A 17608-nucleotide genomic window follows, 5' to 3' on the forward strand; every position below is an offset into this window, starting at 1 on the left:
GGCCAGGGATTGAACCCGTGTCCCCTGCATTGGCAGGTGGATTTTTAACCACTGTACCACCAGAGAAGTCCAGAAGTGTATTTTCGAATAGTTCTGGAGGCTGGATGTCAGGGTGGCAGCAGCACTGGTTCCGGGTAGAACTCCCCGGTGTATGTATGAAGAGAGATTAGGGGCTATTGGTCCTTGCTATCTTGTCATCTCTCCAGTGCTTTGTATATGTATTGAAGCTGTCTGAATCAGCATTCTGGTTATTTTTAGCAGGAATGTTGGTCTGAACTATCTGCTTTTTCCTTAATTCTTCAAACTTCAGAACCTCAATTATTATTCATTCTTCCATTGTTTTAGCACATTCTCAGTAAATGCCCACAACATAACTGGCATTGTGCATCATGCTACGTAAGCACTGGGAAACAATGGGGAATGTGATGGTCAATTTTAGGTGTCAGTTCGGCTGGGGCACAGTGCTCAGATATTTGATGTCAAACATTATTCTGGATGCTTCTGTGAGGGTGTTTTTTGGGTGAGATTAACATTTAAACCAGTGGACTTTGAGTGACGCCAGTTACCCACTCCAGGGTGGGTGGACCACATCCACTCTGCTGAAGGCCTGCTGAGAATACTGACCTCCCATGAAGGAGAAGGAAGTCTGCCAACAGGACTCTGTCCTGGGCCTCCAGCCTGCTGGTCTACTGTGCAGATTTTGACCTGTCTCTCCACAAGTAAGGACTTCCCTGTAGCTCAGACGGTAAAGAATCTGCCTGCAGTGCAGGAGATGCAGGTTTGATCCCTGGGTCAGGAAGACCCTCTGGAGGAAGGAATGGTTACCCACTCCAGTATTCTTGCCTGGAGAATCCCATGGAGGGAGGAGCCTGGAGCCTGTGGGGTCGCAGAGTTGGACACGACTAAGCAACTAGCACTAAACTACTACACTATAGCTACCTCCACAGTCGTGTGAGTCCTGTTAACCTAAGACAGAAAACATCTTGTTGGCATACGGGCAAAATGGGTTTATTCAGAACAGCAAAGCATTGCAATTCGGGAGAGGAAAAAGCTGCAGACAAAGCCAACAAAGGAGAGGAACGTTATTTTACAGACGGAAAGGAGGAAGCTGGAGGGGTTGTTTTGAACAAAAGTCAACCCACTCCAATATCCTTGCCTGGAAAATTCCATGGACGAAGGAGCCTGGCAGGCTACAGTCCATGGGGTCACAAAGAGTTGGACATGACTGAGCAACTTCACCACTGAAGAAAGTGAGAGTTGAGGGTAATCACTGGTTTTCATTGGCTGAGTAGACTGGGTAATTGATTTCTTGTAGGAGATGCAAAGAACACCTTTCCTGATGAGGCACATTTAATTGAGGATTCTTTCCTGTTGATGATTCTTCTTGTTGGGGTCTGTAATTGACAGTTTTTCCTGTTCTTGACCCTGAGTGGCCCCAAGGCAATGGCACTTGCTGACTCATCTTTACCTTCAGGCTGGGTCTGGGCGGACGGTGTGAGAGCTCTCCCTTTTGGCCTTCCCACTCCATTTTAAACAGGTTTCCCTTTATTAATCCTCACAGCCATTCCTTAACATAAACCTCCCTCTATATATACACACACACCCTGTTGATTCGATTTCTCTGGAGATTGCTGATTGACACATGGATCTGTAGACAAAGAATGCCACCTGCTGTACCAGTGAACAAAAGATGTTGAGGCCATCAAGCCCTTAGCTACTAAAGCCACCCACCTCCCCACGACTGTGTACTCTGAGGAGATTCACGATGGAGAACACAGAATACTGGCCCTAGATAGTTAGGGTGTATGTATCAAAGGAATGGTTTCACTAAGCTCAGACTGTTGCATCTTCCTATACATAGAACAGGACTTCCCTGATGGCTCAGCAGGTCAAGAATCTGCCTGCAACGCACAGGTTCAATCCCTGGGTCCGAAAGATCCCCCGGAGAAGGGAACGGCAACCAACTCCAGTATTCCTTGCCTGAAAAATCCCATGGACAGAGGAGTCTGACAGGCTGCAGTCCAAAGGGTCGAAAAGAGTCAGACACGACTGAGCCATTAAGCATACAAACATACACAGAATAGCACCAGCTTCATTTATTTGAGATGTCTGGTTTTCTTTAATTAGCAGAAGTCTTTTGATGTTTGACTACTTGTTTTTGTTGTTGTTGTTTTGGTGTGGGTTGTTTGTTTTGTTTTTTGCAAAAACGTCTATACATCCTTGCCCTTACCTTCCCTCTTCTGATTAGTCCCTCAGAACCACCTGAGAGGCTATCTTCCCAGCTTAAGTCCTCAGTAATGTCTCCAATCGGAGAAGGCAATGGCACTACACTCCAGTACTCTTGCCTGGAAAATCCCATGGACAGAGGAGCCTGATGGGCTGCAGTCCATGGGGTCACTAAGAGTCAGACACGACTGAGCGACTTCACTTTCACTTTTCACTTTCATGCACTGGAGAAGGAAATGGCAACCCACCCCAGTGTTCTTGCCTGGAGAACCCCAGGGACGGGGGAGCCTGGTGGGCTGCCTTCTATGGGGTCGCACAGAGTCAGACATGACTGAAGCAACTTAGTAGCAGTAGCAGCAGCAGTGTCTCCAATAAAACATAATTGTGAGGCAAGCAGAAGTAGTGCAGCTTAGATTAGGAGTAGGCCTTCCTACTTGGTAAGATTATCAGGCCACCTGGATACAACCAATTAGCCAATTAGGACCAATTAGCTTTCACTTAATACTGACCGCTGGTTGCCAATTAGGAAATTAGGAACGGGGCGGAAACCCCCAGGAAAGTCCCGCGCACGCGAAAGTATTGACCAATGAAATTGCTTTGCAAACGTGTAACCAATCCGCTTCTCACCTTATAAATTTGTGTAACAGCTTGGGCTTGGGGCTCTCTGACTCGCATCACTGCGTTGGTTGCGGGCGGAGAGTCCTGGCTCGAGTCAGTAATCAACTTTCCTTCCTGTGAGTTGCATTGTCTTGGAGGCCTTCTCTCTTCCTGCTTGGGGATTCGGACATCGGGCATAACATTTGGGGGCTCGTCCAGGATCCCTTTACCGGGGGAAGAGAACACTTCCAGGACAGAGGGGAAGGATAGATAATAGCACCGGTGCTCAGGAAAACTCAGGGGGCCCGAAAACCCAGCGCTGTGTTGTCAGCTGTCTGTGTGTTTGTCTTTGGCTCTCCGTGTTTGTGTGTGTGCCGGCATTGTCTCAGGCAGGACAGGAAGTCCAGAGTAATTCTGGGGCCCTGCTGTGAAGCAGGAAGGTATCTGGCACAGGAAATCCAGAGTAATTCTGGGGCCCTGCTGTAAAGCAGGAAACTATCTGGCACAGGAAGTCCAGAGTAATTCCGGGGCCCTGCTGTGAAGCAGGAAGGTATCTGGCACAGGAGAAAGCTTTCTCCAGCCGGCGTAAGGCCGAGGCCAGCGAGCGCGCTGGAAGGCAGCTGGCTCTGTGGGAAGGAGAGTTCCTCTCCTGATCCTGAGTCTGGTCAGGGGGCCCGAAAACCCAGCGCTGTGTTGTCGGCCGACGTTTGTCTGTCCGTGTGTTTGTCTTCTGCTCTCCGTGTTTGTCCGTGTTTGTGTGTGTGCCGGCATTGTCTCTGGTCTCGTTCCTACTCTTTTCAGGAGTTTCAGTGAACAGGCGAGCAGTTGTGGGGGCAATTGATGAGTCCCGGCCAGGGCTACACTCTGGCGGACTCTGAAGGCCCTACAATAAGTGAGCCTCAGTAACTAGAGCCCGACCGGGTGAAACTCACCTTTAAAATTCTTTGTGTGGGCACGGGTCAGGCGCTTAAAGGCCATTAGGGCGCCTGCCACTTGAAGACTCCCGTGAGAGGATAAGGGGGTTACAGAAGAAGCTAGAAACCCCTAGGGTGCCCGCCCCTAGCAAGATAAACAGTTACCATTTACCATGGGTCGGGGGAATCTACCCCACTTTCCCTCATGACTGACCATTTTTCGGATGTCAGGGCCAGGGCCCATGACTTGTCTTTTCTAGTCAAGAAAAGTAAATTAATAACCTTTTACTCTGCAGAGTGGCCCGCCTTCAAGGTTGGATGGCCTCCAGAAGGCACCTTTCAACCATCCATCATGCAGGCTGTGAAGGAGAAGGTTATGGCTCCAGATCCCTGGGGCCATCTGGATCAGGTCCCCTATGTCATGGTTTGGCAGGATCTAGTGGAAGATCCACCTAGGTGGTTAAAACCTTTCGTTCAACCTCCTAGCTCTTCTAAGTCACAGGTCCTGGTGATGAAGACCCCCCCGGAGAAAACAAAAAAGAAAGAGGACCAAAAACTAGTCTTTCAGGAATCATCTTGTCCAAACCTGATAGACCTAGAAACAGAGATGAGGCCTCTGCCATATGCGCCCTCCTTGCAAATCCCTCTGAGGAGAGAAGCTCCTACGGGTGAACCGAGAGGATTAAGAGGGCCAACAGGAACCGACCGTGAGGGGGGACTGGCATTGGAGATCCGGGGGAGAACTAGGGGAGATAGGGGTGGGCAAGATCCTGGGGACCCAGAGTTACCTTCATCCACTGTTCAGGCGCTCCCCGTCCGAGTGGGACCAGCTAACCCGGACGGAGAGCGAACCTATCAGTACTGGCCCTTTTCCACGAGTGACCTGTACAATTGGAAGACCCAAAACCCTCCTTTCTCAGAGAAACCCCAAGGCCTCATTGACCTCTTAGATTCCATTTTGTTCACTCACAACCCCACCTGGGACGATTGTCAGCAGCTGTTGCAGGTGCTCTTCACCACAGAAGAATGGGAGCGAATTCTGGCAGAGGCACGGAAACGGGTCCCGGGAGTCGATGGGAGGCCAACCGCCCAGCCTCATCTCGTGGACGAGGGGTTTCCTCTGTTGCGGCCTAACTGGGATTTTGAGCGAGTGGAAGGTAGGGAGGGTCTCCGAGTGTACCGCCAGACTCTGATGGCTGGCCTGCGGGCTGCAGCAAGAAAGCCGACAAATTTGGCAAAGGTAAATTTAGTAAGGCAAGAGCCCACTGAGAGCCCAGCAGCCTTCCTAGAGAGGCTGATGGAAGCTTTCAGGCAATATACACCTATGGACCCCCAGGCTGAGGAGTCACGCGCTGCAGTCCTGTTAGCGTTTGTAAATCAGGCAGCCCCAGATATTAGGAAGAAATTACAAAAGATAGAGGGATTGGGAGAACAGACGATACAGGATTTATTGAAAGTAGCTGAAAGGGTATTTAATAATAGGGAGACCCCAGAAGAAAGGGAAAAACGAATTTGACGGGAGGAAAGGGAATTAACTGAGAAGATCAGGAAGGAAGATAGAGAAAGTAGAACAAGGGGAAAGCGGAAGAACCAGAGGGAGCTAGCCCAGATTCTTTTTGTGGGAATAAAAGCCAGAACAGAATTGAGGGAACCTCGAGACACCTGGACGGGAGAAAAACAGAAACCAAAAAGGCAGGCCCTAAAGAGAACAGGGGCACTGGAAAAATGAGTGCCCTAAGAGGGACCTGAGGAGAGGTACGACCCAGAGAGAGAGAAAATCTCCCCTGGAACTCGAGTTCTATATGCGGGGGAAGACAGTGACTTGGGGAGTCAAGACTCGGCACCCCTCCCCAAGTCCTGGGTAATGAAAAGCAGAATTGCAGTCATGAGGAACTGGAAAATTCTGCTGAAGATTACTCACAGCTGTGGTACTTTACCTTGCTGATCAGTGGTGGGCTATTGATGATATTGTGAAAACATCTGTCCCTTCTAGAGAGGGGCTTAAGCAGGTGAGAACTCTTGGGGAGAGAGTGGTTAAAGCAGGAAATGGAGAGAAATGAGATCCCATTCCTGTGTCATAGCAGTACTGATTATGCTAAGATTCTGTGGAAGAAAGGAGAGGCCATTGGGTTTTATTCAGTTAAGCTTACAGAGCTGGGAGAATGACAGTCATGGATGGACTTGGACAGCCGATACATGTCTTATCCCTAGCCTTAAGAGATGAATAAATACCCGTTGGCCTGGGCTGAAACGGCAGGGATGGGACTGGCCAAACAGACATCCGGTCATCATCGAGCTAAAGGCCTAGGCAACTCCTGTGAGGGTGAGATAGTACCCCATGAGCCAGGAAGCTCGGTGGAGGATCACTCCCCACATTCAACGTCTCATGGATGCCGGAATTCTCAAGCGGTGTCAATCCCCTTGGAACACCCCCTTACTGCCGGTGAAGAAGCCAGGGGGGACAGATTACCTGCGAGAAGTCAACAAACGGTGAGTGACATACACCCCACTGTCTCTAACCCATATACCCTCCTGAGCAGTTTGCTGCCTGAGTACACTTGGTACACTGTGTTGGACTTGAAAGATGCCTTTTTCAGCCTACCCCTGGCGGCCCAGAGCCAGGAGATATTTGCCTTTGAGTGGACCGAGGGGGAAGGCCAACCAGTAATCCCACAGAGGTTCAAGAGGCTCTGAGTGAGGACCTCTACAAATATCGGACTTGCCACCCAGAGGTCCTTCTGCTCCCCAGCCCTTGCCCTGCCTAAAGATGGGCAAAGGAAAGCGGGAGCCGCCGCGGTAGAAGAGTACAGTTGTGAATATGGCTCCGCGAAGTTTTATGCACTGTGTGGCTTTGGTGAGGTCTTAAGTTGTGGTCTGACACACACTGCTGTTCCTCTGGATTTAGTGAAATGCCGTATGCAGGTGGACCCACAGAAGTAGAGGAGACTGCCTATCTGTGGCACACATCACTGTATTTGGCTGCCTCTGCCAGTGCTGAATTCTTTGCTGACCTTGCTCTGGCTCCTATGGAAGCTGCTAAGGTTCGAATTCAAACCCAACCAAGTTAACACTCTGAGGGATGCAGCTCCCAAAATGTTTAAGGAAGAAGGCTTAAAGGCGTTCTACAAGGGGGTTGCTCCTCTTTGGATGAGACAGATACCATACACCATGATGAAGTTTCTTTGCATAAAGAGAAGGGTAGCAGTGCCTCTCAGGTCCTCAAGAGACTTGGATTTAGAGGTGTATGGAAGGGACTCTGCCCGTATCATCATGATCGGCACTCTGACTGCACTACAGTGGTTTATCTATGATTTTGTGAAGGTCTACTTCAGGCTCCCTCGCCCTCCTCCCCCTGAGATGCCAGAGTCTCTGAAGAAGCTTGGGTACACTCAGTAGATAAATAAAAGCAAATATGGACTGAATCTGCGTGTTGATCAGTGTTTGAGGAAAATGCAACTGGACGAGAGATAATCCAGGCTTGCAAAGCATGCCAGCTGATGAGGACAGGGAAAAAGCAGCACACGGGAACGAGGTACCGAGGGGAAGAGCCAGGGCAACACTGGGAGATAGATTTCACTGAGGTAAGGCCAGGCAAGTACGGGTATCGCTATATGTTGGTTCTGGTAGATACCTTCTTGGGGTGAGTGGAAGCCTTCCCCGCTAAAGGAGATCTTAGAGGAGATAGTGCCTAGGTACGGGCTGCCGGTGACTATGGGCTCTGATAACGGACCTGCCTTTGTGAACCAGATTGTACAAGGGCTGGCCCGAGCTCTGGGGACGAATATAAAAAACTTTGACGAAGTTGGCAATAGAGACTGGCGGGGACTGGGTGACCCTCCTTCCCTTTACACTCTTTTGGGCGCGTAACACCCCTTATAAGCTGAATCTTACCCCTTTTGAGATTCTGTATGGAAGACCCCCTCCTGTGTGTCCTATTTTTAAAGGAAAATGCCTGCCACCCCCTACTTTGGGACAATTCCAGCAAACTCTGATGGCATTAAGTAAAGTACATAACCATGTTTGGAAATTGATTCGAGAGATACACGAGGGTCAAAATAAGGGGGCCGTCCCCTCACATGAAAGTATTAGAACCTAGATGGAAAGGCCCTTATGTTGTTCTCCTTACCACTCCTACTGCTGTCAAAGTCGATGGGATTGGACCCTGGGTTCACTGCAATCACGTGCGGCAAGCCACACCGGAAGAACAGGAAAAAGCGCGAGAAGAATGGAAGGCCAGTCCTCACCCGTCAAATCCTTTGAAACTGAAACTCGTCCGCTGGGAGGTCTCCTAATTCTTCTGCTGATTATGGCAGGAGCTGAAGCTGTGTAACCTCTTGTGATGGGCCCCAGGAATGGGACGTAGGAAACAGAGATTTGGTAGCCCCAAGTGTGGCGCAACCCGCAGGGCCAAGTACCTCAGATATGGGTGAACCAAGCTTTACTATCTCTGCAAGGCCAAGGGCTTTCCTCCCTACGAGCTGCTGTAGATGAAGAGAATCACTCAGTCATTTACAGAAGTCTTTGACTTCCTTGTCTGAGGTGGTCTTGATTAGAAAGAGAGAACGGGAAGCCCAGCAGAGATGGTTTGTGTCTTGTTTTCAACACTCCCCCTGGCTGACTACCTTAATTTCCACCCTCCTGGGTCCACTTACAGTGTCAGTGGCCCAGGCTGGAAAAGAGGAAGATTCCTCTACTTGAACAACAGACGGGAGAATGTGAGGTGAGCAGAAGTAACGCAGCTTAGATTAGGAGTAGGCCTTCCTACTTGGTAAGATTATCAGGCCACCTGGATACAACCAATTAGCCAATTAGGACCAATTAGCTTTCACTTAATACTGACTGCTGGTTGCCAATTAGGAAATTAGGAACGGGGCGGAAACCCCCAGGAAAGTCCCGCGCATGCAAAAGTATTGACCAATGAAATTGCTTTGCAAACGTGTAACCAATCCGCTTCTCACCCTATAAATTTGTGTAACAGCTTGGGCTTGGGGTTCTCTGACTCGCACCACTGCGTTGGTTGCGGGCGGAGAGTCCTGGCTCGAGTCAGTAATCAACTTTCCTTCCTGCGAGTTGCATTGTCTTGGAGGCCTTCTCTCTTCCCGCTCGGGGATTCGGACATCGGGCATAACAATAATGAGTCTCAACTTTTAGGCTGTTTGTTTTTTTCAGTCGACGGAATAAAGACTTTATTCAACCCTCAAACCATTAAAATCTACTTGGGAGATTGAAGATAATTGGATGCGTGGGTGCTATGTCGCTTCAGTCACGTCAGACTCTTTGTGACCCCATGGACTGTAACCCGCCAGGCTCCTCTGTCCATGGGATTCTCCAGGCAAGAATACTGGATTGGGTTGCTATGCCCTTTTCCAGGGGATCTTCCCAACCTAGAGTCTCTGAGGTCTCCTGCATTGGCAGAGGGGTTCTTTACCACTAGCGCCACCTGGGAAGCCCAATTGGATAATCACCTGCAAACAAACAAACAGAAATGACAGCATCCCGTAGGGTGTTACAGGAGCGTCCAGGTCGAGAAAGTCCCTGGGAGGGGTGATGCTCAGACCTGGAGCCGGTGGAGGTGATGAGGGGAGGGAGCAGGACGCACTGTCACGGGCAGGTCAGAGGAAAGGCTTGGGCGAGCCCCCTGGCAGGGAGAGTCACCGGGGTCTCGGGACTGCGGGAGCACGACACGACCCCGCCCCGACCTCACGTCGCTCCGCCCCCTCATCCTCGCGCGCTCCGGCCCAGTCCCGCCCCTCAACCAATCCCCGTGCGCCGCCGTGGCGTCGCGGCGCCTGCGTGAGCCTTGAGGCGGGTCTGCGGCCCAGAGGTGGGCCCGAGGCTTGAGTAGGGTCCGCGGCCGTGGGGCGGGGAACATGGAGGAGCTACTGAAGCGGGAGCTGGGCTGCGACTCCGTCAAGGCCACGGGTCACTCGGGTGGCGGATGCATTAGCCAGGGCCAGAGCTACGACACGGACAAAGGGCGAGTGTTTGTGAAAGTGAACCCCAAGCCGGAGGTCAGGGTCGCCGCGGGTTTGGGTTGGGGGGCCGGGCCGGGCCGAGGGTCTGTGTTCCCAGGCCCTGGTCCGGGCTCGCGGGTGGGGGCCGGTCTGGAGTTGGGGTCCGTGGCCGGGCTCGGTGTCGGGAGCCGGTCCGAGCCTGGGCCGTTGGCTGAGGAGGCCCTGGGTGACCAGTGTCGTCGTCGGGCTGGCTTGGAGTTTTTCGGCCTCCGCGGCTCAACTCTGCGGCCCCTCGAACCCTCGGGAGGTCGGTGCGGGTCCGGGCCGGTCTGGCGCGGGCCTCTGTCGCCACTTGGACGCTGTGGATGGTTTTCCCGCGCGACCCAGGTGGCCGCTGCATTGAAAGTCCATTGTTTGGCGAGTTTTGAAAGAGGACAGATAACAGAAACCCCTTGTCTTGCTATTTATTTGAACTTGGAGAGATCAAAACCCTTTCTGAGTATTGGCAGTAATGTAGCCCTGGCCTTCTTCCTGTAACACTACCACACTCTAGGCGATTTTAAACCCTAACCTGTGTTTTTCAGGGTCTGGTCTGGAGGCTGGACGTCCAAGAACGTGGTGAGGCCTCCTTTCCTGGTGTGAAGGCCACTTCTCCCCGTGCAGAAGGCCCGGGAGAGCTCTCTGGGATCTCTTAGAGGAGCTCTAATCTTCCCATGACGGCTCCACCCCTGTGGCCTGGTCACTTCCCGAGGCACCGCCTCCTAACACCATTATATTGGGGGTTAGGTTTCAACCTATGAATTTTCCGGGACCACATTCTGCCCGTAGGGCCATCCCTCCATTCTGTTGGTACCTGAACATTTTCTCAAGGGTTCCCGTATAAAATAGGTGGGCCTCCCTGCTGAAGTTGACTTACTCCGGGATGTCCCTTCTTTGCACACTTTGGGTGGGTCGTGCCCGTAGTGTTAGCTGGGAGGTCCCAGATGCCTCTAGTAGGCAGGGAGCAGGACTGGCAATGCCTTGTTTCAAATAGGACTGAAGGCCGTGACCCCAGTACTAGGTCCTGTGTGTCGCACACCCTCAGCGCTTCTATCCTTTCCTTGGAAATCACACTTGCTGAATCCCACCCTACATAGTGTGGGATGATCTCCTTTCTGGATTGATGCTGATATCTCAAGACCAGCCCTCAACTCTGTTGCACAGGGATTGGCTGCATGTCATTCTGTACATCCCTTCTATAGGAATTTGGCAAATAACGGCCCTTGAAGTTGCTCTTTCACATTGGTTTCCCCCAGGCAGTACTAATGTAGTGGAGGTGTCCTTCCTTACTTTCTATCACAGGCCTTCTCAGGGTTCTTTTTCTATTATGTGGTTCTGTCCTTTTCATGTCTATATTTTCACTGTCATTAGCATTTGTAATCATTCAAAACTTGGTATGGATTACAGGGAAGCAAATGCTTTCCAGCTATTAAAATGGAACCGCTCAGCAGTGCTTTTTAAACGTTGTCCTTCTACTACTATTTCTTCCAGTTCTTGTTTTTTATTTTGTCATCAGGGTCTATTTTATTTTTGCTAGTCTTCACATAAATTCTTTCTAATCCTTTGGTAGATAGTTTCAAACAGGTCTTTTTCTAGTTTGCTTGGATAGATACTTGTGTGAGTTATGCAGATGTACCGGCTGTAGCAGAAACATTTGCTGATTGTATGGAAAATAGGACTGTCTTTATGCTTTGTTTTTTAGGAGGTGAAAATGTCTTCTGGACTTCTAAGAGAAGACTACATGGCTGCTCTTCTGTTTTCCTTCTCACTCTCTGCTCGAATGACCTGGTCTAAGTTTTTCCTCTTCGTTATGCTTATCTGTCCTTTGCATGCTTATATATTTGGTTTTCTCTCATGTTCCTCTCCTAAGTCCTGGATCTTTTGTAACTCTGCACCCCAACTGATGCTTACTTTGCCCTGGTCCCACTCTGAAGGAGTGGTCTTAGGGTTAGACACTTAGGACTGTGGTAGTAGACACTTCTGTGAGGGAGCCTTGCCTCTAGCTGGGTTCACAGACCCTTCTTCACCTCTCCCTGCATTTTTTTTTTTTATTAAAAAATTTTTAAAATTCTATTCCTTGCTGTATGCTGCACAGCAGTGCTTTTTTACCAAGTACATCCTGGGCCCAGGTGTGTTCCTTCATCTTCAGAGAATGCTATGAAAATTCTCCGTAAGACACAGTTCTTATCTTACTTCTCAGCAACCTTAGCTCTCCAAGGTAGTATACTAATAATTTGTAAAGTGTTTAGAATGGACTGTGTTAACTGTTAGCTGCTAACTCAGTTAATTACAGCAGCAAACCTATGAAATTGGTATCGTTATTAACTCCATTTTACAGGTGAGGAAACCAAGGTCACAGAATTAGTAACTATGAGGGATAGAAGTAGAAGAATATCCTGGGTCACTGTTTTTAGTGGACCCAAACTGGAAGCCCAGCGTTCTTCATTGGACAAACACATTTTAGAACCTTTGCTCTACAGAACAAGGACAATAAACTCTATTGATGCGCCAGCATTACAAATGCAGCGTGAAATGAAGAGGCCTGATCTTCTGCCTCTGTGTAGATGACAAAACAGACGGACAGATGCTCTGGTGGGGTGGGAGTGTCTGGGCAGAGAGGAGTGCCAGGCAGCCATCATGTGGATGTGCTGACTTTGGGAGAATTAGAGTTGGATGCTTTTGAGTTTGCATTTTTCTTCATATATGTCTGTAGAAATTTTACTTTAAAAAAAAAAAAAAAAGATACTTTAAAGAGGAGGAATTACCTAGCCAGGTAAGTTAGGGAAGATTTCTCTGAGAAATAAAAATTTTTATTAAGTTGAAATGTGAAGCATGACAAGGAAGGGGCTGACTTAGTGAAAGAATGGGGAGGGGTATTCCACGCAGAGGTGACATGGCATGTGGAGGTCTCCAGGCTGGAGGTGGCTGGGGATCTCTGAAGAACTGAGAGAGGCTGTAATCCAGGAGCAAAAGGGGTGTATGCACCGGCGTATACAGGAGCAAAAGGGGTGTGTGCACCGGCATATAAGTGTGGAGGTGGAGCCTGGGTAGGAGCCCAGATGAGGGTGCAGGGGAGTGGGCAGAGCCAGACCCTGTGGGGCTGTCACTCAGGAAGTGGGGTGACAGCTTGGGGTGTGTTCCAGGGTGAGATTTGCCTTCCAAAAGCAGGAGCAAGGACTTTTGAACTAGAAATGGGAAAGGCAATGGAGATGAAGTAGTGTCCCATGCTAGGAGATGCCATAGGATTTGGTGGTCCATTCAGGTGAGAAGTGTCACCAGCTTGGTGGCACATGCAGTTGAGGGCCACCTGTGCCTGAGGGCCCAGTGGGACAGGATTATGATTGAGGTGCTGTGTGAGGATGACCCATGTACACAGTCCAGTTGTGCACCAGGCATAGGTTCCTCCCTCTGGAGAGATTGGGATCAATGACAGCATATGTGCTCAGTTGTGTCCAACCCTTTTGCAACCATAGCCTGCTAGTCTCCTCTGTCCACGGAATTCTCCAGGCAAGAATGCTGGAATGGGTTGCCACACCTTTCTCCTGGAGATCTTCATGACCCAGGAATCAAATCTGTCTCCTGCATTGGCAGGTGGATTCTTTACTACTGTGCCACCTGGGAAGCCCAATGACAACATAAACATACACAAAACTGGCAAGCACAATCCCTTTCTTTAATTCCCATGAAGCTTCAGAAAGTATAATCTGCTCTACTAAAAAGTGGAAAAGCTGTCCGTTCTATTGAGTCTGCAGTCAGAGAGCCTTGGTTGTGGTGCTGGAGAAAACACGTTCACACAGAACCTTGCCATCCCTCCTGCTCCCCTCCCTTGTTGTTTCTCTGACAGGCCAGAAGGATGTTTGAAGGTGAGGTGGCAAGTTTAATTGCCATCCTAAGGACAGGCACAGTGAAGGTGCCCAAACCCATCAAGGTCCTTGACGCCCCAGGAGGCGGCAGCATGCTGGTGATGGAGCATTTGGATATGCGGCATCTGAGCAGGTGCGTCCTGGCAGCTTCACCTCTGGGGGGCTTTGTCCTTCCTCTGAGTGGGAAGCTTGCATTTGGGGGTACAATTCTGCAGGATGTGATAGAAGAAACCCGTGACCCCACAAATCCCTGGGTCCTGCAGAATGAGCAGCATGTATTCGGAGGGCCAAAGGCAAACAGGAGAGGAGTCTTGTGCTGAGATGCTGACAGAGGACCTGACTGCAGGCTCCAGTGAGGTCCTCCATTCCCCCTTGCTTCACCAGAACAGGCTCTTTTCTCACTGCCTCACCTGCTTCATGTCGCTTGAGATCTTTCAATTACAGGTGGGCCCCCATTTGTGCCACGTGTTTAGTGGTTCCCTTTTGGTTTCACAGTCATGCTGCAAAGCTTGGCACCCAGCTGGCAGATCTACACCTAGACAACAAGAGGCTTGGAGAGACTCTCCAGAAGGAGGCTGGTATAGTAGGTACGGCTGTGGGCCCAAGGGGACACCCCCCCCACCAGGCAGAGGAAGACACCTGGCCAGTATGGGTGTGTGGGCAGAGTTGTGCTGCTGCTGTGTGTGGTCAGACCTGTGTTGCTGCCACAGGAAAGGAATGTAAACCCAAGGCTGCATATTTGGTGTGCAGTAAACAGTGAATGCGACTAGTGTGTTGTTTCAAAAATGCATTTGAAAGACAGGAAGTATTTCTGGAACTCGAAACTCCATCATATTATAGTTCCTTTGATCTCGCACTCCCCAGAAGAAAGCCTATCGAAGTTTCTCTGTCTTACCATACCGTGCCTTTTCTTCTAGGAACAGTCACACACGAGGCTCAGAATGAGAGCCCTCACAACTGACCTTTTTAGGGCTGAGGGTGTCTTCCAGGATTTTCATCCTTTGACATTGGAGAATTCACCTGTAGCCCAGATGGTTTCTCCGCCTGGCAAAGTAGCAGATACAGCAGGAACAGACGACCAAGAACTTACTATCTTAGGGGAATTCCCTGGAGATCCAGCTGTTAAGACTCTTCCACTACAGGGGGCACAGATTCAATCCTTGGATGGAACTAAGATCCCTCACGGCATGTGGCCAAAAAATAAAAAATAAGTTAGAAAAGACAGCCTCGTCGCCTCCACCCACATGTAGTTCAGGCCTTCAGGATTTGCTTTGAGTTTGGGAAGCCGCAGAGGATGACCATTTACAGGCACAGCGGCTTATTTCCCATAAGTGACAGATGCTAAAGCGGTCACTGGAAGCCATTCTCTCCTTTTGGGTCATGGGGTGGATTCCCTCCTTGTTGGGACACAGGGTTGTTGTCGCTCCTCTGATGCCTCTCCTGGGAAGCAGTGGGTGTCCAGGATCATTGACTCTGACGGGGCAAGCTCTATTCTGGGCCTTGATAGTGTGTGGAGGCCAGGACCCTTGTCTGTTTCTGGAAGAGGCCCCAAGATGGAGAAGGGCACGCTGAGGTCAGGCCTCAGAGCTGCTCTGGGCTCCCAGAGCAGGCCCCAAGGGAGCAGGGGGATTGTCATCTCTCTGGTTTCCTTTTGCTTGCAAGGGAGAAGAGATGAGCAGGTGGCGCGGCCCTTCGTGGCCCAGTTCGGGTTTGACGTGGTGACGTGCTGCGGATACCTCCCCCAGGTGAGTGACACCAGCACTTTGCCTGCATTTCCCAGTTGTGTCAGCCATTTAGAAGCACCCTCTCTTTTGGTGAAATTTGGTAAAAGGTCTTTGCTCCTTTTTTTTTCTTTGCTAATGTAAAGAGGTCGGCATGGAGAGTGTCCACCTCATGCTAGGTCAGCTCAGAGGAGCCAGGAACGACTAGCAGGTTAGGTTAGGATGCTGGATACCAAGGGGGCTGAAAATTAGAAGGTTAAACAGTGTTTGATCTTAAATAGGAGACTTTCAAAGGTAGCATAATAGAAAGGGACTGTAACTTTGGGTTCTATGATTTTGAGGTTGGCCGCCCTGGGGGATTCAGCCCGGGGAGCCACACTCAGGCCGAGCGGGTAGGACGGCAGCCGCGCCCTCTGAGGAAAAGCAAGCGGCTTCCTGGGAGGGCAGCACTGAGTAAGCCACAGGGCACTGTCCACTCGGCTTAGATCTTGAGATGTTGTGGGAGGTTGTCCAGGAGCTTGCTGTCCCTCCACGTTCTCCAGACCCCAGGCTGCTGGGTCAGCTCCCCTGCTTCACACCTGCCCTTGTGGTGGCGCCTCTGGGGGTCAGCCCTCCCCAGCCTGCTGTCGCCCACACAGGTGAACGACTGGCAGCGGGACTGGGTCACTTTCTACGCCCGGCAGCGCATTCAGCCCCAGATGGATCTGGTAGAGCAGAGGTCTGGGGACAGGGAGGCCCGTGAGCTCTGGGCTGCTCTGCAGGTGAGTGTCCGTCTCCCCGCGCCCTCCCCCCGACCTGTGCCCATCATGTCCTGCAGGTGCTGTGGCTGACACAGCCACCTTGGTCTGGGTCAGGACGGGAGGCGGGTGTGTCTGTGCACCAACCAGGCACTGGGAGCCACACTCACAAAAGCCCATGTGTCCCTCCCGCACGCATCCATCACTTTGCTGAGGCTGCATTTATCCCGGCAGTTAAAGATCCCCGACCTGTTCCGTGATCTGGACATCGTCCCAGCCCTGCTCCACGGAGACCTTTGGGGAGGAAACGTAGCGGAGGATTCCTCTGGGCCCATCATCTTTGACCCCGCTTCCTTCTATGGCCACTCGGAGTATGAGCTGGCAATAGCCGGCATGTTCGGGGGCTTCAGTAGCGCCTTCTACTCTGCCTACCACAGCAAAATCCCCAAGGCCCCAGGCTTCGAGAAGCGCCTGAAACTGTATCAGCTCTTCCACTACTTGAACCACTGGAATCACTTTGGATCTGGGTACAGAGGATCCTCCCTCAGCATCATGAGGAATCTCATCACTTGAGCTCGGGAGAGAGGCCCGAAGCCTGGTCGCCAGATCCTAACTGGACCCCTGTGGCCAGCCCCTCCTACCCTGGAATAGCTTCAGACCAATTTTCCCAGCCTCATAAATAAAGTATGTGACATCTCAGAAGAAAGCTTTTATCACCCTAAAGTTAGACTTCATAGCTGGATGCAACTGCACTAGAAATTGGTGTGAACCAAGGGACCAATGGAGGGTGGGCTGCATTTAACCCACAGCTGCCCCAAAGGTAGAGAAGGGAGGTGGCCAGAGTGCCAGGCGCTACCACCAAGGGCATCTTCCCACCAGCTCCCCGTCTCTGCAGGAGCGACTGGTATCCAGGGTGATGCTTCTTGGTGGGTCAGACTTGATTGTGGACGTGAAGGCATTGTCCTGGGAGCACCTCCCGATGACCAGTTCCAAACCCAATACACTCCCTTTCCTCTGCTGCCGCTGGACCTGCTCATCTTTATAGCTTGTGAGCTGTCATTCATCGACTGTAGAAACCAGTACTACAGCAGTGGTTCCCCTCCTCTAGTCTTGCAGTGGTGAGAAATGCTCATGAATGCCATTGATGCCAACAAACCTTTTGCATAAAAATGTGAATAAACTTTGAGTGGCTTCAGTGATGCGTGAGACTGTATTTTCCTCGTTTAAATTCTCTTCTGTTTCCTCCAACTAATAAAAAAATTAAAAAAAAAAAAAAAATTAAAAAAATTAAAAAAAAAAAAAAATTCTGTTTATTGGAGCCATTTGCCAGGAAACTCTCGTAATGTGACAATAAATAGGTACAACTGTTTTTTCTTAAAATAACTTTTTTTTTCCCCTTGACTTTGCTCAGTAAGAGAAAAGCTCAGAACTTCCAGATAAGGGCAGGTGTGGCCTGAGGACTTGCTGCTACCAGTTTAACTGCTGTTGTCATCATCTTATGAGATTTGCTTAATGGTAACGGGAGGTTGAAAGTAACTCTCAAATTGCATTTCAAGG

General features: G+C 50.4%; 1 protein-coding gene across 3 annotated transcripts; it reads left to right on the forward strand.

The window, feature by feature from the left end:
• Positions 1 to 9556: 9556 nt before the first annotated feature.
• Positions 9557 to 17246, forward strand: LOC122439288 (fructosamine 3 kinase related protein). 3 transcript variants are annotated; one of them, XM_043464380.1, is made up of 7 exons: positions 9611 to 9748; positions 11433 to 11518; positions 13575 to 13726; positions 14089 to 14180; positions 15256 to 15338; positions 15953 to 16075; positions 16286 to 17246. In XM_043464380.1, the coding sequence occupies exons 3-7, from the start codon at positions 13584 to 13586 to the stop codon at positions 16622 to 16624; spliced, it is 780 nt and encodes a 259-aa protein (XP_043320315.1). In that variant the 5' UTR covers positions 9611 to 9748; positions 11433 to 11518; positions 13575 to 13583; the 3' UTR covers positions 16625 to 17246. The 3 variants fall into 3 exon arrangements, with proteins under 3 accessions (XP_043320308.1, XP_043320322.1, XP_043320315.1); XM_043464373.1 differs by lacking the exon at positions 11433 to 11518 and having other exon boundaries at positions 9557 to 9748; XM_043464387.1 differs by lacking the exon at positions 11433 to 11518 and having other exon boundaries at positions 9583 to 9714.
• The last annotated feature ends 362 nt before the right edge of the window (positions 17247 to 17608 follow it).

This window comes from Cervus canadensis, chromosome 1 (assembly GCF_019320065.1).
Source record: "Cervus canadensis isolate Bull #8, Minnesota chromosome 1, ASM1932006v1, whole genome shotgun sequence".
Lineage (NCBI taxonomy): Eukaryota > Metazoa > Chordata > Mammalia > Artiodactyla > Cervidae > Cervus > Cervus canadensis.

Bases quoted from the DNA above. Each gene is read 5' to 3' on its own strand.
- LOC122439288 (XM_043464373.1), top strand. From the start codon at position 9,608: ATGGAGGAGCTACTGAAGCGGGAGCTGGGCTGCGACTCCGTCAAGGCC. The intron at 9,749-13,574 runs GTCAGGGTCGCC...TTTCTCTGACAG, and splicing joins AAGTGAACCCCAAGCCGGAG to GCCAGAAGGATGTTTGAAGG. The intron at 14,181-15,255 runs GTACGGCTGTGG...TTTGCTTGCAAG, and splicing joins GAAGGAGGCTGGTATAGTAG to GGAGAAGAGATGAGCAGGTG.